We start from the raw sequence: 19,426 nt of genomic DNA, 5'->3' as shown, positions 1-19,426 counted from the left end.
TATTAGAAGATTAGAAGAACGCATCTCCGATTTTTTATTTTAACGAGTCACCGTTCAAGAGACAAAGAAAAGCAAACTTTATTTAACCGCTAATTGAATTCTGATCGAGTAAGTGCAAACTTTGAATATTTTATTTTTGAAGAAAAGAGGGTTTGGAAAGAATACACACAGTGAACATGATTAAGAGTGACGTAGTGGTTGTCAAGTTTGGACTGATGATGGATGTTGCGTAGAAAGTTGAAAAAGCTTGCGAAAATATTTGTATACACGCGAGCTCGCGAACGAATAAACACGCACAGTGTTGCACAGAGCTTTGAAAACTGTTGCTTTTCGAAAAAAAAGAAAAAAGAAAATTCTCTCTTTACATATTCGCTTCCTTACACCGTTATCTTTTTTTAAATCATAATTGTCAAATCATAATTGTATAATCATCGACGCGATCCTTCACGATTGCCTCGTTCCATTCGACACGATCGATCCAATTTACTTCTGTCTGATCACAATTGGCGCATACACACTCTTTCACCTATCCAATCGCGGCCAACTTGCATCGATCACAGCTCACACTCGCTTTCGAGCGCAACCAAGTTCTTCTCGCTCGAAATTTCGATCGAGAGCCGGCCTTCTTTAAATCCGACTCCTCCTCCCTCTATCCCTCCCCCTCTGTTCTCAGAGACTCTCTGTTCTCTCATGAAAGAGAACGGATACTCACGGATGAAACGTCGAGAAGAAACAAAGATCCGATATAGCTGGGGCGCAGCAGAAATCTCTCAACAACCACTTGACTCGGGCCGCCATAAAGTCAAAGGGAAAACTTCCACCGTGATAAATTCGACCGCGCCCTGCATTCTTTTCAAGACGGTTTCCTCTTTAACTTGTGCACACAGGGAAACGTCAGACCTCTTCGTCTGCAACTCGATTTTTCAACCAATTGAAGAGGGAGGGAGAGAAGAGAGCTTTCTTGCCTCCTTTCTCTCGGCTACGAAAAGGAAAGGATTAAACCTCGACTTTCGCGAGAGGATACATTTCCCTCCTTCCTAGCTTCGAATATTCCACCATATTGTGCGTATACACGATGTATATATATATATATATATATATCGCGGAAAATTAAGCGAGGAAAGAGGAAAACGTTCTGAGCTTTCGATGAACCTTGTATCTCGTTACGTCTCTACGCGTCTGTTACTCGTAATGGGAAATTCTTGCGTCACGTTCCTGCCTTCTTTTTTTTTTTTTTATTATTACTTTTCGCTGCTTTTCGATCTACTTCGTCTTTTTTTTCTCTCTCCTTCTTTTTCGAGACGAGACGAGTGGGGAGAAGAGTGGAGCGGATCGGAAAGTGACACGTTAAAGGCACTCGAGGTAACTCGTGGAAAGTACGCTCGAGCGCTTCGTTTTGATTTTATAGAAAACTACCAACCGTCTAAAAACTTGGGGAGAAGCAAGATATATATATCCATTCGTTTAAATTCATTCCGGTGATCGGAAATGGAAATTTAAAAAATATCTCTTTCCCCTTATTTAATTATATATCGTCGCAACGATTCGACGCTCTCCCCATCCCCTCGTCCTCGAGTCGAAATTAAATCGAACCGGTTTCGCAGAAACCGCGTTTTCAACTTCTCGAGCCGTGAACGGTCGGATTCAAATCCACGCTATTTACATTAACGCGGCTGCCGTTTTGTTGTGTAGGAATATCGGGAGAGCCCTCGAGAAACGGTCGAATCCCTCCCTTGAATAATAATAAATGCGAAGACAATCGTTTTCGATCGAGAAACGGGACAAGGAAATACGCGAAATTCCCGTCTTCTTTGAAATTAACATTTAAAATAGTTGAATTGTAAGCGTTATTGGAACAGCGGGATGATATAACCAGCAGAGCTGGTCGGTTACGAGGATGGCATAAGCGCGCGAGTTGGCTTCGCTGGCTACGGCCACAAATTATTCCGCGCTATAGAGTCAGATGTCTCTAGCTTTATTACAAGTGGAAATTTATAGCCATGGTGGCCAGGCTTAAAACTCTCCTCGGTTCAAATATACCTCTTATATACCGAAAATAATATTACACGAATTTTCTTCCAATCTCGTTCCACTGTTTCCCGGGTAAAATTTTCGAATAGCGGTTTCCCAATTAAATTCGAATCGATAATCGCGAAATAATTAGTGTCAATTGTCCCGGCAATTATTCTTTTCTATTTTCCATTCTTCCCTTCTTTTTTCGTTCTCGACACGAATTAAACGCTTCGGATCTTCTAGTAAAACGTAGTAGTAGTGTAACAAACGAGGTCGTTGCGTCAGATTTATGTTGTTTACGTTCCAACTTAGCTACCGAACGGATAATTCAAGAAGAGTGGAAAGATGTAGATACGAGTTTTTTCCTTTCCTTTCTTTTTTTTTTCTTTTTTTTTTTCCGCCGATGACGCGAAATCGATAACGCGGACTCGCTAAATTTTCCTTCAACTTTTTAAGTACGTTCCCTTCCTTTTGTCGGCGGCTTATTTAAATGCAGTATTGGTATAACGAAGTTTTAAGTTTTTTTTTTTTTTTATCATTCATTGACAGCTTTTAAATCAGCTTTCGAATAAATCTTCGCCTCGAAGAAGGGGAGGAGAAGGAAGAGGAGGAGAAACTTGTCTTGTCCAATGTATTAAGGGGGAAAAAAGATATTTCCTCGATTATTTATTTTATCAACAAAATAAAATAATAGAGAGAAAATTATGAGAAATTTGGAAACTTGGAAAGCTTTTCAAAATAATAAGTGCAGGAATACAGGAATAGGAAAATGTATTATTATTATTATTATTATTAATATCGTATTATTATTAATCAATAACATTCCCCGAAGAGCGATAAAGTACGAAAATGTACATGATATTATTATATTGAATTATTATTAGTGCGCGTTCCATTTTCGACACGTGTCTTATTAAAATATCAATAGAAAAAAAAAAAAGGAATTATGAATCAAAAAGAATTGGAATTTAATCTCTAATCACAAAACTTCCCCGCCACTCTGATATTCCTCAGATCATTTATCCTGAAGGGTAACAAAATGATTTATAGATTTCCTTTATCGCTTAAAAAAAAGTATTTTTCTTGTGGCGATGTAGGTCGCGGGCAACGGTTCCTCTATATAACGTTCTAGTGGAAAAAAAAAATAACCGCGTTACTATATTACACGTTCAAGAGAGGAGGATTTCTTTTTTTTCTCTCTCTCTCTCTTCTTCTCTTCTTTTTCTCTTTTTTTGCAAATTTTTTTATAGAGAGAAAAGTAACGCGATACCTGGACAGGTTATTACTTTTCCGCTAGTGTACATGATGGCTCGCTTGAAGCAGTGACAGTTACAAATTTGAATGAGAAACGATTTCATTACGCAAGTTTTACAACGCGAAAGCCTTTTTTTTTCCATTATTCCGCGATATCGTTATCGTGTATTTGGAAGATTATTCCATGAATTAAAGGTCGCGCGCAAACGATAATAAAAATCGATATTTTAAACTAAACGTTATCGAAATATGGATCGGAAATATGATGCATTGTACGTGCATATAGTCGCATTGGAAAATTATATTTACCTTTTCGATCGAGGGGGGGAGTGGTTTATGTTTCGTAGTAGATAAGAGCGAAACATCGATATAATTAAAAATGATGAACGTTATTTCCCGTACACGCGCATTAGATTCATTTTTCCATCATAATTCGAGAGTTGTATTAATTAATTTCATTCGTGTAATTATCATTATTCGATCATTTTATCATATTACGATGTATTGTTGGTAAATATTCATTCCGTTATTTCCATATTATTTCGATATTTCGTTATTTTATTTATGGTGTATTGTTTATTTCTCAATAACAAATTCCTTCGATTAGAGAGAGAAGTTGAAAAAGAGAGAAAAAAATCTTCCAAGTTTTTCGCATGGTCGATGTTTTAATCACTCTCGACCCTCAACCCTTCGATTCGTGATTTACGTATCGATACGTACGATTTTCCGAAAATTACGGATCCTTCAGCACGTTAATTGCCAACTGTGTCTCGATAATGAGACTCGCACCAACAGAATTTACCGTTCTTGTTTCATCAATTTCAGAAGGTATTCCATTCGAAACTCTGATAATTTTCTTCTGTAATTTCAGCGTGCGTATAAAAACCGATACAGGTGATATTGATAAAAGACGATAGTTATTTCTAGAAATGATATTAGCACGTTTAGTGTGTTTAATTTTAACTTTATTTAGAAAAATTTTAATAATTTTTAGAGATTCTGATATTTTCTTTTTTCTTTTTCTTTTTCTTTTTTAAATGTCTTTCTCTATTTTTTCAGCCAAAGGATATCTCTTTATGAGCAATTTAAAATTCAAAATGAAGTTCTGCTATTTTCATAAAAAATATTCCTTTTCTAAAATAAAATATAATATTCGTGAAAATCATTGATTCGAAGCTTATGATATTCTTTGAATATTTGTAAACATCGATAGCTCGATTTTTAATCGTCTTCGATCGGGTTATTTTGAATAAAATTTCTTTCATTCCTTCTCTATTTTTTTTATCAATAGTAATAAAGATAGAAAAGAAGGAAAGAAAATCGAGATTCCAATTAATTTCTATTTATTACGATTAATCGATGTTTAAGAATGACAAATTTGACAAATATAAATGTAACGATCGAGGTATCAATGCAACGATGCAAATTTTATTTCATTCTCAGAAATCACCGATGGAATATACATATTTCTACGAATAATGCCATTCATATTTCGTATGAAATAAATTTAACGCTTTACTATGAAATGAACTAAAATACAATTAACGTCGCAGTTTCGCGCTAATTTTATTCATCCTTTTCTTTTTTTTCTTTTCTCCCGTTCATCTTGATGGAAATATCCGCATTTTGTTAAGCAAGATTCTTAAAAGGAAAAAAAGAACGCCATAACTAAAAATGCAATTAGAAGAGAAAAATAAAATTCGAGTAATCGAAAAATGTTCGACATTCATCAATGTGCGTGTTTATCAAAAGCGGTAGACAAAACGAATCCTTCAGACGAAAATACTCGAAACGGTATCCGAGAGCTTTATATACGAAAGGTCGTTTAACTTTTATACGGCGAGATTTCGTTCTTTCCTTTCGTGAATCGCTTCATTTTCCTAGATACTCCTCTTATACCTTCCTTTTATAATATACTTCAAACCCTTTGTAACATCGTGTAACACATTGTTTATATTCGTTAATCCAACCTCGAATACATATATATATATCGGAAGAAAGTAAAGCGATGAGTCGTGTTGTATAAGTCGACTCTTAGTCGTTTCAAACGGATGATTCTACTCGAGATATTTCTTGAAAAATATAATCCAATCCCGTGTCCCGTCTCTCGAGCACATCTCGAGAACTGTTGCCGCGATTTTCGATACAATTTAGCAAACGTTACTTTTACGTCAAGGATACGATGAAAGTAATACAATTCTTTCGTTCCTTCGATACCGATTATAATTCCAAATGGGTTGTGATATACATCACAAAGTGGCGAAAGAGTTGAGATATTACTCACAGGTTTCACTTGGTATCATAAAACGTATCGTGATTTTCGTAAAAGTTCCTCGATCACGTGATCTCGAATATGAATGTGAATATACGAGGATATATCAATCAATTTAGAAAAATTAAACACGAATGGGTGAAAGAGTAGAGTTAGTGACACGAGGAATCGAAGGAGAGGAATAATTTGTTCAAAGAGTTTTCTCTTCGTGTTTTTTAATAATTTCTTTTATAGTATTATTCTTAATTGATGGAAATTTTGGAAATTGATCAATTCCATTAATATTGGGATCTTCAGATTCTCACGAAATAATATTAGATTTTGATTATTATTCTTATAATTAATACTATTAGTAATGTATATCCATCATTATATTTCTTACTTATATCATCATCATCGATCGATTTTGGAATTTTTTTCTTTTCATATATTCAGGAAATTCATCAGGATTATACATTAAATTTAATAGTTATCATTATAATAATAAAAAATTGTTAAATTATGATGAAATTTCATCATTTCCATGATCAGTTTTTATCACACATTTATTTTTACTTATATCATTACACGGAGAATCTCTTTTCCGACATTTCCTTTTACACTTACGATTTATTTCTCGCAATATTTTTTCCATCCCCGATACAAAAAAAGTGTCTGAAAGTACACCCATTTTCAAAAGCTTGCTCCAAAACCCATTGTTCTTTTCATCCATCCATAATCTTGCTCTTTCGGCGAGGAAACGAATACAACACTTTCGCGGCAATCGAGACAGAATCGCGACAATACGAGATCGACGAACATTCCTCCCTTTCTTCACTCCATCCATCGAAATCGAAGGAAAAAAGGATCGATACGATCCTTTCATCGGGTAAAGGTAAAGAAAAAAGAATATATCTTTTCGTGTTCCAGGAGAGCGCACGATGGACGGAAATGCGGAAATCGCTGAGCGGAAGTCATCGTCAATGGAGCGGGGGTAAAGCGCCATGGCGAATCAAACGGCCAATTACTATGGGGACGTTTATCAATGGAATCACACGGTGTCGTCGGGCGAGCGAGATACGCGGACGGAATATTATCTACCGAATTGGACGGATCTCGTTTTGGCGGGGCTGTTCACCATGTTGATCATCGTCACTATAGTAAGCAACAATTAAGCGAGCTGTTACTCTGCTCTATAGGAGTGGAGGAGGAGGAGGAAGAGGAGGAGGAGGCTTTGTACCCGTGGTTGATGTATCGCTATGATACGATACCATTTCGATGCCTCGTTTGCGAAATCGGGAGAAAGTTGTCAGGAATTGTCATTAAGAAAGGAGTCAAAATCTGATATTATTTATTCGAGGAAATGCTATATCAGGAGAACCTAATATTAAAGGAATTAATCAATTTCCAAATCCTTCAATTAAGAATGGTATTACTATAAAAAAAATTATCAAAAATGCATGACTAGTTACGAGTTGTATTGTAAATTTGATCATTATTAATTCTGATCCTGGGGATCTTAATTCTATACGAATAATTAGTCTTATTGAGGAACCTAGTATTCCAGACCATAAGGCTAGAATAATATTCCAATGTTTTTATGATTGGTTGATATAAATCACTTTATAATTAAGATTTAAAAATTACTTTTTATTTTTAGCATAACTAGTTACAATTGTATTGTAAATTTGATCATTATTAATTCATGATCTTGGGGATCTTAATTCTATACGAATAATTAGTCTTATTGAGGAACCTAGTAGTATTCCATAGACCATAAGGCTAGAATAATATTCCAATGTTTTTATGATTGGTTGATATAAATCACTTTAAGTAATTAAGATTTAAAAATTACTTTTTATTTTTAATTTTGAAGATAATAGTTTAAAATTAACTTAAAATCTTTTAAATTTATAAAATTTAAATTGTAACTAAATTTAAAATTTAAATTAATTATTTATTTAATTTAGGTTTAAAGTTAAATAAATTATTTAGTGTTAAATCTTAAAAAAAGAGTTAAATTGTAAATTTAAAAATTGAAAATTAAAATTTTTCTAATACTATTATATAATTATTATAATGGATGGATATCCTACAAGCGCAATTCGATGTTAATAACTCGGTGAATCGTTAAACAACCGATGAATATTTATTCCGAGATAATTATCGGAATAAATATCCTTTCCTCGTCCCGTTCTTGATAATTCTTCCCATTTATTATTATTCCGTATCGAATTATTCATCGAATTATTCAGTTTCGTATCGAGAAAAAAATTTGCAAACAACGGGCAACAATCGAGTAAATGAATGGAATATACTTGAATTCCGGGGAACACGAGTCGAAGTGAATTATTAAATTCAGGCGAGATTAGACGCGTGCGGCACGAAAGATCGAGCGCAAATTATTTGGACAAATTATTAAACGTGTATTTTTTTTTCTACGACAGGTGGGCAACACTTTGGTAATTGCCGCTGTGATAACAACTAGGCGTCTACGGTCCGTTACTAATTGTTTCGTGTCCAGCTTGGCCGCTGCGGATTTGCTGGTTGGTTTGGCCGTGATGCCACCAGCAGTGCTGTTACAGGTATATAAGAGTATTTAAAACACTAGAGCGTAAGAATAAAAAATATTAGGAGACAAAAATATGTATTTTTTTTAACAAACTCGATTTAGAAGTATAAGATACATATGTAGATAATGTAGAATTGAAAAAGAATAGAGAAATTAAGTGAAACGAATGGACGATCGATGAGGATACGTCTGAGATATTTCGTGGTTCTCCACTCGTTGCTGTCACGTAAATCAACGGAGAGATATTTCCCGCGCGATCGATTGGGACGATGTATCATGCTATAAAAGTCGAAGTTAATAAATGGTCACTGCGTTACTCGCGCTTTAACGCCGTTTTTAAAACCGATAGAGATTGTAAAACTTTACAAGACAATTACAATTATTATCTTTTTTTTTTTATATATATAGATAAATAAATATGTAAACTTGTATGATATTTTCTAATCGATAAATGAATTTCGAAACGATACATTAGCATTATTAAAATTAAATCAAAAACCGGAGAAGGAGAGCGTTTTAACGCACTTAGGAAATAATATTCCCATTTTATTACGAATGAAAATCTGCTAAAAGCCTTACATTAATAGAATTAAAAATTTAATTAACATTGAGTGCAACACGTAAAAGGGAAATTTATCCCAACGTTTTCAATTAAAAATTCCGTATCATTTTCGTTACACAGGTATCCCATTAAAAAGGGGATCCAAACGCTCTATCTAGATTTATTCGTTTTAGAAACGAATGATCTCTTCGTTTTTCTCGACACATTAGCCATTCTCCCCACTTTAAAGTGACGATTACCAACACAGATCGTTCGTTCTTCTTCCACCGTGAATAGCAATTTTGCATATAGATTGAAGCCCACAGTCGTCCCGTAATGAACGCTCTTCGATACGGAGCTATCCAATCAACCGGATGCTGCGGGGACCATTCTTAATGTCCGCGATTCTCAATAGAGGCGATTACTCTTTTCCGCTTGTATCGAATGAAACGTTTTGATAAATACGAACAATGGAGAGGGAAACCCCCATCGAAAATTAATTATTAACAACCCAATTCGAAATATAGTCGATATTTCCTTTATTTACGCTAATTTCATCGATACGATTAAGCGTTAAATAATTTTAAATAATTTGCAATTTAAATCCTATTCGCCTGATTCGAAAACGAATAATGGAAACGTGTCGCATAAGTTGATAGAACATTGATTGAATTATCCTCCGTCGAATTCATTATTTTCGTATTTACATATAACGATATATTTTCAACGCTCCCGTCGTTGTTATATTTCGATTTATATTATACGATTCCGCGGTTAATTTTCGCGGTGAATTCGTTTCGAAGAGGAAGCAATGAAATTCACGGTGTCAATCGAGTCTTCCCTAGATGATTGCTTTGGTAACTCGAGTAAAGTAAACTAACACGATATCCTGAAGAATTGTTTGGATAAAAGTTGTGAGGGGAAAGGAGAAAAAAAAAAGAAAGAAAGAAAGAAAAAAAGGAAATATCGATGAGAATAATGAACGTCGCGGTCACGAGAGGCCTCTTCCGGCCAACGAATAATTTATTCCTAGCCTCTTTTCGCCAAACGAAATTAAAACGTTCCGTGCAATTAACCAGGTCTCGGTTGGTGGAGGAGTACAATTCGTAATCTTCTGTACAGTTTGCCTGATTATTACAGTTGGAAGTCTTTAAATGATAATGGAAAAAGAGTCATCTTTAAATGAAACTCTTACCGATCCTTTCGATGGACGAGAGATTAACGACTCGATCAGAGTGAGAATATAACGATTGTTTCCTGAATTTCGTTAATGGATCTCGATGACGATTGATTTTTTTCTTTGGCGTAAGATTTTCACGAGAAACTCGTAAATTATGGGATTAGTTGTAAATTAATCACAATTCGATTTGAAGAAGTGGCGGAAGAAGTTAAAGATTGGTTCTAAAAACAGGGATAAGGAAAAATGTTCTTGTTTCCTCGTCCGTCTTGTCATCCTCAAATTGTCATCATCAATCGAATTGGGAGCAATAAAATCACAAGTCACGAGAAAGTATGCTAATAGTACAGAAGAAATATGACGTATCGAATATTGGTTACGGTCGAAAGAAGGCAATCGAAAAAGATTAAAACATCTTTCTTAATGCGATTTTTATTACATCGGCAACAATGATAAGACTCGTGAAATCTATCCGAAAATATCATCGTCAAAAACGATGAGTAACTGAATTCAAATACCGAGAAAGGGGGAACCGAGTTATCTCAAAACGGTAGCACGTGAATTATATTGCATTGCGAGATATTACACAGCTTTGCACCAATGATTTTGTATTGTAAGGTATTTCGTATGAAAGACATTGTGTTACAAGATATCGTCTATTACGATATTAAATTATATCGTAATAAATCACGATGAGACATTTTGATTTGTTACAGATTATCGTAACTTTTATATCGATATAATTTTATATTTAGTTTAAAAATCGAGTAAAAAATATCTTTCTCTAGTCGATTGATAATTTATTGCTTTCGTTCGATGAACAAGTTTTCTTCTAATTTTATTTTTTTTCTTTTTTTTTTTATATGAACGCATCTCGAATCTTTTGTGTTGAAGATCGAAATAAAAGCGAACTGTATCTCAATCTTGAAAGACTTTACTCTTTCAAAGTGAACTCGAATATAAAGGAACATAGTATTTCTAAAGATTCTTTTTATTTCTATAGTTATACATCTTTTATCCGGATTTTTAAATCTTGAATGAAATCGAAATCTTTTGTAAATAATGCATCGCGTATAATTGTGCCGTTACGATTAAAATTAAGATCGATCGATCGAATTTCTTTTTTAAAGACAAAGAGGTTTCATTTCGTTTTGTCTTTACGTTTTTAAAATGAAAATTTGAAAATCCATCGTCTCGAGACATTGTAAAAATATCCTATCTTGTAATAGGATAAAGCATTAAAAGATGCACAATGCTTTGGAACACCAAGCCAAGTCACGTACGTAATACACTAACAGAAGTTCCTTAGAAAAAGAAGATACGCGGACAATGATGTTTCACATTCCCTTTTTCGCCTTTTTGTCGCGTTACGTGTTACAAAAGATGGGCAAGATGAAAAGTGCTACGATCTGAATAATGATGCAACACGCAAAACATTAATCTCAAAGTGGTTTAAGGTGAATGACACAACCCTGTTTCGATAAAGTAAATGTAAAACAATTCAACGATTGTGAAATAATATTATCATCGTTATAACGCGAAACAAATATTTAATCTCTTAACAAAGATCGATTAACTTATATAGAAAAATAAAAAAAAAGTAACAAATAATTTTCCGATTAAAATTTTTGGACGATGAAACTTTTTCTTTAACCAATATCGAACGAATCAGAAATAAGATAAATTTTACACGGGGAAACGAGTGTTTAACAGGTCGACATTAATCTCTGTCAACGACACACTGATGCTCAACTTCACTTTTCGTTCTATCTATTGACAAATTGCTTCGATAAATTCCATAAAAATTGGCTAAAAATAATTGGTGGCCGGGTATATCGAACGGAATTAAAAGTATCATATTTTCTCCATAACGCTTACCTTATCTTCTTTTCTTATACACAATATCCATTCATTCTTTGCTTGCAATACGAGAAAATCCTTTTTCAAATGTTACAGATCTTTTTCCGAGTCGAGACGAGATGAAAGTATTCATCATAATACACATTCTCTATTCACGATCTTACATTGTTCTCGTATTGTCAATGCTTTTTTTGAAAGATTAAAGATTTTTTTTCTTCGAGATGAATATCGAGATGAATATAATATCTACGATCTACGATTCACGATTTTCGACAATAAGAAAGTATTTTTTTCAAGACGAAATCGAAATATCCATCGCAATATCTACAATCGTACGATTTATACACCGTCAATAACAGCAACGAAAGTGTTTCTTTCTTTTTTTTTTTTTTTCAACAAATTTTTCTATGTCGAAAAATCAAAATTGAGAAACGAAAATATTGATAGATCGAAGATTAAAGATTACCTTCGTCAAAATTTCACGTAATACCAGCCAACTCGATCAGATGGAAAATGGAAACGATCTTGAAAGAGGTTAGGTCGCCCCCGCCTATCCGTAAACTCCAATTGTATCGGCTTGGATGGTGCTTTCTCCTCTACCCATTTACAGATTAAAATGGAAGGCCGCGAGCACAGCAAACGAACGAAAACAAACTTCAATATCCCCGAGACACTCGCGCGGAATCATTTGCAACGCTAACGAAACTATACACTCGCGTCTAGTTGCACAGGTCAGCTGACATTGTTTGCAAGAGGGAGCTCTTTAACCTCTTCGCTCGTAATTAGAGCTTTAATCGTTGTTAGCATGGTTTGTCGCACGATTTTTCAATTTAAACGCATTTCTATGAAATGAAATCTTGATATAACGATCGTGGAATTTGTTTTTTTCCTTCGTTATTTTTTTTTTTCTTTTTTTTTGAATATGAGAAAATTATTAGTTTTGAAGATCATTAAATTGTTTCTCTTTTTATTTATCTTCATATCATGGAAATTCTTAAGGGGGAATATTCAACTGACGGTTTAGAACTCTCGTATTTCAAATAGTTGAGGGAAATATTCATATCTTCATCTCATAAAAATTCTCTTATTCTCGTATTTCCATGTATTATTATATTCCTGTTGCTCGGATGCATAATTCTAATGACCAGGGCATTTCAGTTATAACGAACAAGTAAATTATTTCCGATATTGGAAAAAAAAAAATAAAAACAAAAACGAAGTGTTCCAGTTTTTTCAGCAAAATATCGGTACATTTCACAAATAAAAATAGATATAACGTTTGATTTATAGTCCACCTAGTGTAACACCTAGTTTCTCTTATCATCTATTTCAACGGTTTCGTAAATATGTTTTTGGAATGGATAGTGTGCAATGTATTCTAGCAGAAAACGTAATATTGCTTCTTGTGTGGTAAAAAAATTGAAGTTATAGTTTCAAAAATTATTACATTATAAATTATACTTACCGACAAATTGAACAGCATTGTATCTCGGCACCTGTGTGAGAAATATTAAAGCAACATAAATTTCATCTGTATCACATTTTACTTTATTGAAAACTTTAATAGTCGTAATTCGAGAAATACATCGATAATAAATAATAAAAACTAGATATTTCTTGAAATTGACGAATGACTATTTCAAAAATTCTTGAAATTCTAATTTAATTTTGTTTTTCATATTGTTTTAATATATCAACAATAAAAATAATTTACAACATAAATAAAACACCTTGTAAATACACGATCGTATTAAATAGTTTGAAGGAATTAAGGTTATGTAAGTTGCTTCAGTAGTGATGCGGGTCAGCATCTGTGATCGTCTCATGGGAGGAAAATAGCTAGAAGAAACTTAAAAGTTAGATAATAAAATTGGTCACTCCATGGACTAAAATAAAATATTCGATGAAGTCAAAAATTCTAGATAACGTCGAAACATGATGAATCAAAAATTTTCTCGAATAGAGAAAGCAAATATAAAAATACACGCGATACGATACTCGGCTCGAATATTTTCGTGACTAAATCTTATGTAAATTTTCGCTTGAACAATTATCTTCGTATATTTCTTGCAACAATTACACGGTTAGAACAACTCGGAAAGCAATCAACGCCACAATGAGATCGAAGTCTAGCACGCTTGCGTGTGTACTCGTCAGGCGAATGGGTTCAGCTCGCGGCTGTTTAACTGTTTTAAGTGGTATAGGCGCGTAGCAAGTCTGTCCGATGAATACCATAGAAAGCATGAGGATACGTATTCAATATCGTCAGCATAAATCGTGGATGTAGTGAAAATTAATTTTGAAACAGAATGAAATAAGATAGAGAAAAATATCTATAATTGGTGAAAAAATGTGATTGTTTGAACAATAATTAATAAGTGAGAATATATTTAATTGAAAGATGAAGAATGATTATAAAACGTGTTTTTTAACAGTGTAAAAATGTAATTGCAAAGCAATAGTTAAAATAGAACAATAGCACGATACTTAGTCTCAATCATCTTTTTATCTCTAAACTTTAGTGTAATTTATCATTTTATTGCCTTATCCCAGTTGAATATTTAGGTTATGTTTACATCGTTAATGCCAGAGGTTAGATTTTTCCAAATTTGTCGAATCAATTTCTTCGTCTATTCGATCCCTTTCTTTTAAATTAACAGTATCAAGTATCTATTTCTGAACGTCTCGTCGAAATATATATTTTTTACTTGTGTTCAAACTTTTATTTATTTTTATACATACAAGCTCGATTGCATGAATTCTTTCTTCGTGCTGTAACAGTAATTAAATTGTCCAAACGCTAATTTATTTAAGAATTAAATTAAAAAGAAACTCATGAATTTTCGCGCAAAATGTCTAATAAAACGAATTTGACGAAGCTCACAGGTGGTACCTGGGAGTTGGGCCCGATGCTCTGCGACTCGTGGGTCTCCCTCGACATTCTTCTCTGTACTGCCAGCATACTATCGTTATGCGCCATATCCATAGACAGGTGAGTACGTTGCATTACCGAATCAAGGCACGTCGAAACGAAATGAGATTACCGCGGCAAATTTTACCGTGCGGGAATAGAGTGGGCAAACGCCTCGCCTATGCTCGAATACCAATAGACACAGTAGTAATCCTGATCTTCTTCTAGCGTTGAAACGAAATCGTTTAAACTTTACAGGAGATTTTCTGTGAAGAGAGACACGATCATGTACCATTTGTATCGATCGGTGTTTAAACCTGTTTTCGAACTCGTAGCTGAAAAAAAATTAAAAAAGTTCTTGATTTCGAAGCCGATATAAGATGAGTAAGAGTGAAAACATGAAACGAACGTTAACTGTATTTTCCAACAATTTATTCGATGGCATGTTAACTGACAAAATTTATAGATCGAACGGAACTATTTAAAACATAAAACTTTACTTATCATCTTAAATCGAACCTATTCAAACTTTCAACTATCTCAAAATTTCCAACTGAAATTACGAAAGACGAAGTGACACATTTATTTTAGTTAGATTTTATTGATCAGTATTTTTTCTAATATGAAATAAATTTCTTTTTATCATTGATTCGATTGCTGAAATTCTAGAAGTAACGAATTCATCGAAATGCTGCTTGATCTTTAAAAACTTTTTGTCAGAAATTATTTAAATTAAGAATAATAATAAGAAATTACTTAAATTACTTAAATTTAAAAAAACGATAATCCACTAGAAAAAAGAGAAGAATAAGATGGATGAGATAATATTTCATAATCTAACCTATTTAATTTTCATTCACATCACTTGTCAAACTCAAAACGATAAAAAACCGCAATTATCCTCACACCATTCTACTTTTATCTCAAAATTACACTTGATCCCGTCTTATGTGATTTCCAAATGAATTTTCGTTCAAGGTATCTAGCTGTAACTCAACCGTTGATATACAGCCGAAGACGACGTAGCAAGAGATTGGCCGGTCTAATGATCGTCGCAGTATGGGTGTTAGCCGGCGCCATCACCAGTCCACCTTTGCTAGGATGCTTTCCACGTGCGACGAATCGCGACATTAAAAAATGCTCGTATAATATGGACTCCTCGTACGTGATATTTTCTGCGATGGGTTCGTTTTTCCTACCGATGCTGGTGATGCTTTACGTTTACGGGAGGATATCTTGCGTGATCGCCAGCCGCCATAGAAATCTCGAAGCAACCGAGAGTGAAAATGTTCGACCACGGCGCAATGTCTTGGTAAGCATTAAAAATCTTTTAAAATGTTATTCTATATATTTCGATTCGGTAAAAAATATTCTTTTATTTTTCTTCGTATTTTCCGAGATGCGTTTTTATAATCGCATTTGAAATACGAGAATATTATTCTCAAACAATTTTAACATGGTATAAAAATTATTCTTTCTATTTATATTTTTATTTTTTCATGAATTTTTTATTCATGTGCTTATATTTATATTTATCGATTCTCTAGAAAATTCTCTAGATATTTTTAATCGTCAAAATTACTCGTGCATGAAGATTGCTCTTATTTCCAGTCCTAGTTTCTGAAATGCAGTCGTGAATAGGTTAGATTAGATAGGTTAGAATTTTGTTTCTTGTCATAATTTTCAATAAGTTACATTATATCTTATATCTATGAAATGGTATATTTCACTAAAATTTGGTCGACAAATTTACCCATAACATAAATAAATTGTATAATTTTGAAAACATGTGGATCATTGGAAAATTCATCTGGAATCATTTATCTGGAACGTTCTACATTATTCTAATTTTTTATACAGTTTATAATTATACAAATATTACGCGTTAAATCATGTTTGAATTTATTTTATAAGGGATAACGGCAAATAGAAGAAAAAAAATAAAAAAGGATAAATTATGGAATAAAATATTGAATTTGGAAAATATTAAAATACCGTGAAATTAGCGATTGCACGGATGAATCAAACGCAGATTTGCATGGGAAGACTGACGAGCGCGTATAAATGAGAAATCGATTTGCAATTTGAATCTATTGATACTAATGCTTACAAACCTGTTACGATGACACCGTTCGACAGATTTCCACTACGTAATGCGAAACTCATGAATATGGAAGCGTAGACTTGTTCGATATTACTTTCGACGGTGGCATCAAAATCTTGCGCTCGTCATTATCACATTTTTATAAAAACTTAACAAAAATCGAGAAATTAATATTTAATATGAATGATAATATCAATTTACGTAAAATTGTCAAGAAAATATTTAATATTCGTTAAAGTCATATTGAATTTTAATTTTACATCATATCTTAAAATACTACGTATTATTTTTACTTTAACAATCTCATTAAACTTCCTTGTACTTTTACCATTGTGTATAAAAATGTAATTTAAAGTTTTTTAAAATAGAATAACCAAGACATTTATTTCCAAGAACTAGTTAGCCGGATAATTACGTCTTTTCTATGAATATCACTTGCCTCATAAAGAGGATGACATCGAATAAATTCCCCTTGAGGAACCGTATTACTCGAGGGAGAGATATCTAAATTTTTCTCTTTTTATTATCTTCAGATTCTTTCTCAGTATCTTGCAAACATTCTTCGCTCGAAATATTTTTACATTGCTCGCGTCACACACGTGACATAATCGATAACAACCAGTCCCACGATATTTCCACAAAATGTCTTCTCGAATTAAACGTACTCCATCTAGATTCACCGCTCTACTGTCTCTTTTTGCACCCTGTTTGGAAAGGATTTGAACCTAAGCTCAATTTGCCGCAGATCGAACGCGCGAAAAGTATCAGAGCGCGAAGAACGGAATGCGTGACCAACAGTGTGACGTGCGACAGACCATCCGACGAGGCAGAACCTTCTAGCACGAGCAAAAAGTCCGGAATCGTTCGCAGCCATCAGCAGAGTTGTATCAACAGAGTCGCTCGAGAGACAAAAACAGCTGGCACTTTGGCGGTGGTCGTAGGTAGGTCAGAATTGATCCTAGTTCATTATTTTGAGTATAATAAATGATAAATTGTTAGAATATAAATTATCGAAGTAACTTTATTGTTAATTTTAATCGTTTTGTAAATTTTTCTAGGTGGATTCGTGGCCTGTTGGTTACCATTTTTCATCCTTTATTTGGCCACTCCTTTTGTGCCTGTCGAACCACCCGATATCTTGATGCCTGCGTTAACTTGGCTAGGTAGCGATCATTCTGCTTTAAGTAATTGTAATTGTAATTTGCATGGAATGATCGTGATTCAATTTTTTAATATTAATTATACACATTCATAAATATGAAAGCGATTTGAGTAAAAAAAATAAAGATATAGAAGAAAAGTACTACAATTTAACTGCTAGCTTTACGCTTGTCTGGTAGAAATTTTGTTAATTTAAATGATTATTGGAGCAAGAAAATTGAAGAACATCTCGATGGAAAACGATCTTCCTCCATTCGTTATTTTATTATATGTTATCATTCAATGATTGTTTCGTTCGATTTCAGGGTGGATTAATTCGGCTATAAATCCATTTATCTACGCCTTCTATTCGGCCGACTTTAGGCTTGCGTTCTGGCGATTGACTTGTCGAAAATGTTTCAAAAGTAGAACCAATTTGGATCCCAGTAACCGGAAATTACCAGCACCGGCTAATTGGAAGAAAGACACAACGAGAACGTGAAGATAGGGGAATGAACGTTGATACGACCACCCCTTAGGTCGTGATCATAACGAGGATCACTGTGATTTATTTAAGCGCGATTCACATCGATCACATTCACCTAATTTATACAAAGCGTACATTCTCGCATTCAAACTAAATGAATTTTTTTAATAATTTAAGAAACAGATAAATAACAGGTGCATATTAATGCGAATATCTTTATTATTCGGGAGATCGTACCAAATGTTATAAATGCAAAATGATACATACTATTGCGAATATAATTAATATAGAAAATTTTTATATAACAGAATCTAATAGAATATAATTTAGAGGTAGATCAAATGAAAAGAATTATTTTTTATTTCTTTATTCGATTCTCCTTTTATACAAAACAATAAGAAATTGCTATTTTAATATCGAAACCGAATATAATAATAATCGTCATCCGAATGATACATTTATTCGCAAAAATTCAAGCACTTTACTCGAACAATCGTGCATACACACGCACAACGACTGCACAATGTAAAATCGAATAAAAAAAGCAGACATAAAGAAAATTTATTTATTTAAATAATGACGACACTTGAAGTTTGTTTACAATTGGTTATATCGAAACGATGCATACGTAAGATAAAATTCGTAGAATCCAACAAAACAATAAGTAATAACCGATCGTAGGGAATAGTCTTCCTTTTATCATTACAGTATATCTTGTCTTGTATTTATCGACGCATAGATATCTGTAAATGTAGAAAGTATGCAAGTATACGGATTTTATAACGTCCCACTGAGTTGTTTCATTCAATCCCACTCCTTTTATTTTCGACTTCATGTTCAGATGCTAATTATATGACACTGGCTTTGTAGCCTGGTATCGTCGTAAATTAGCTCAATGAGATATTAATTAGCCCTCTCTCTGTACAAAAGCTGTTTGTTCTTGGTTAGTCCAACGGTGTCCAATTGCATTGCTTTGTGCATGACATAAAAGAAAATGTATTAAATGTAGGTGTAAAAATTTTATTGAGTAATTTTAACAAATGGAAATTGTTAATACGAGAAAGTTATATTAATTATTATTAATAATAAAAATGAAATTAAATTGTGCAAATTTTA

General features: G+C 33.4%; 1 protein-coding gene across 3 annotated transcripts in view; it reads left to right on the top strand.

Moving 5' to 3' along the window:
• LOC410755 (tyramine receptor-like) overlaps positions 1-19,426 on the top strand; it is an 81,079-nt gene extending 61,653 nt beyond the window's left edge. For 2 of the 3 annotated variants that reach the window (XM_016911467.2, XM_006571623.3), the window contains 7 exons: positions 6,449-6,678; positions 7,966-8,103; positions 14,548-14,660; positions 15,558-15,891; positions 17,429-17,624; positions 17,742-17,846; positions 18,150-19,100. In XM_016911467.2, the coding sequence (XP_016766956.1) occupies positions 6,523-6,678; positions 7,966-8,103; positions 14,548-14,660; positions 15,558-15,891; positions 17,429-17,624; positions 17,742-17,846; positions 18,150-18,325 (1,218 nt within the window). In that variant the 5' untranslated portion in view covers positions 6,449-6,522 and the 3' untranslated portion in view covers positions 18,326-19,100. 3 annotated transcript variants of the gene reach the window in all.

Source organism: Apis mellifera, linkage group LG1 (genome assembly GCF_003254395.2).
Source record: "Apis mellifera strain DH4 linkage group LG1, Amel_HAv3.1, whole genome shotgun sequence".
In the NCBI taxonomy this organism is placed as follows: Eukaryota; Metazoa; Arthropoda; class Insecta; order Hymenoptera; family Apidae; genus Apis; species Apis mellifera.
Note: the sequence above shows the minus strand (reverse complement) of the source record. Positions and strands in the feature narration are given on the sequence as shown.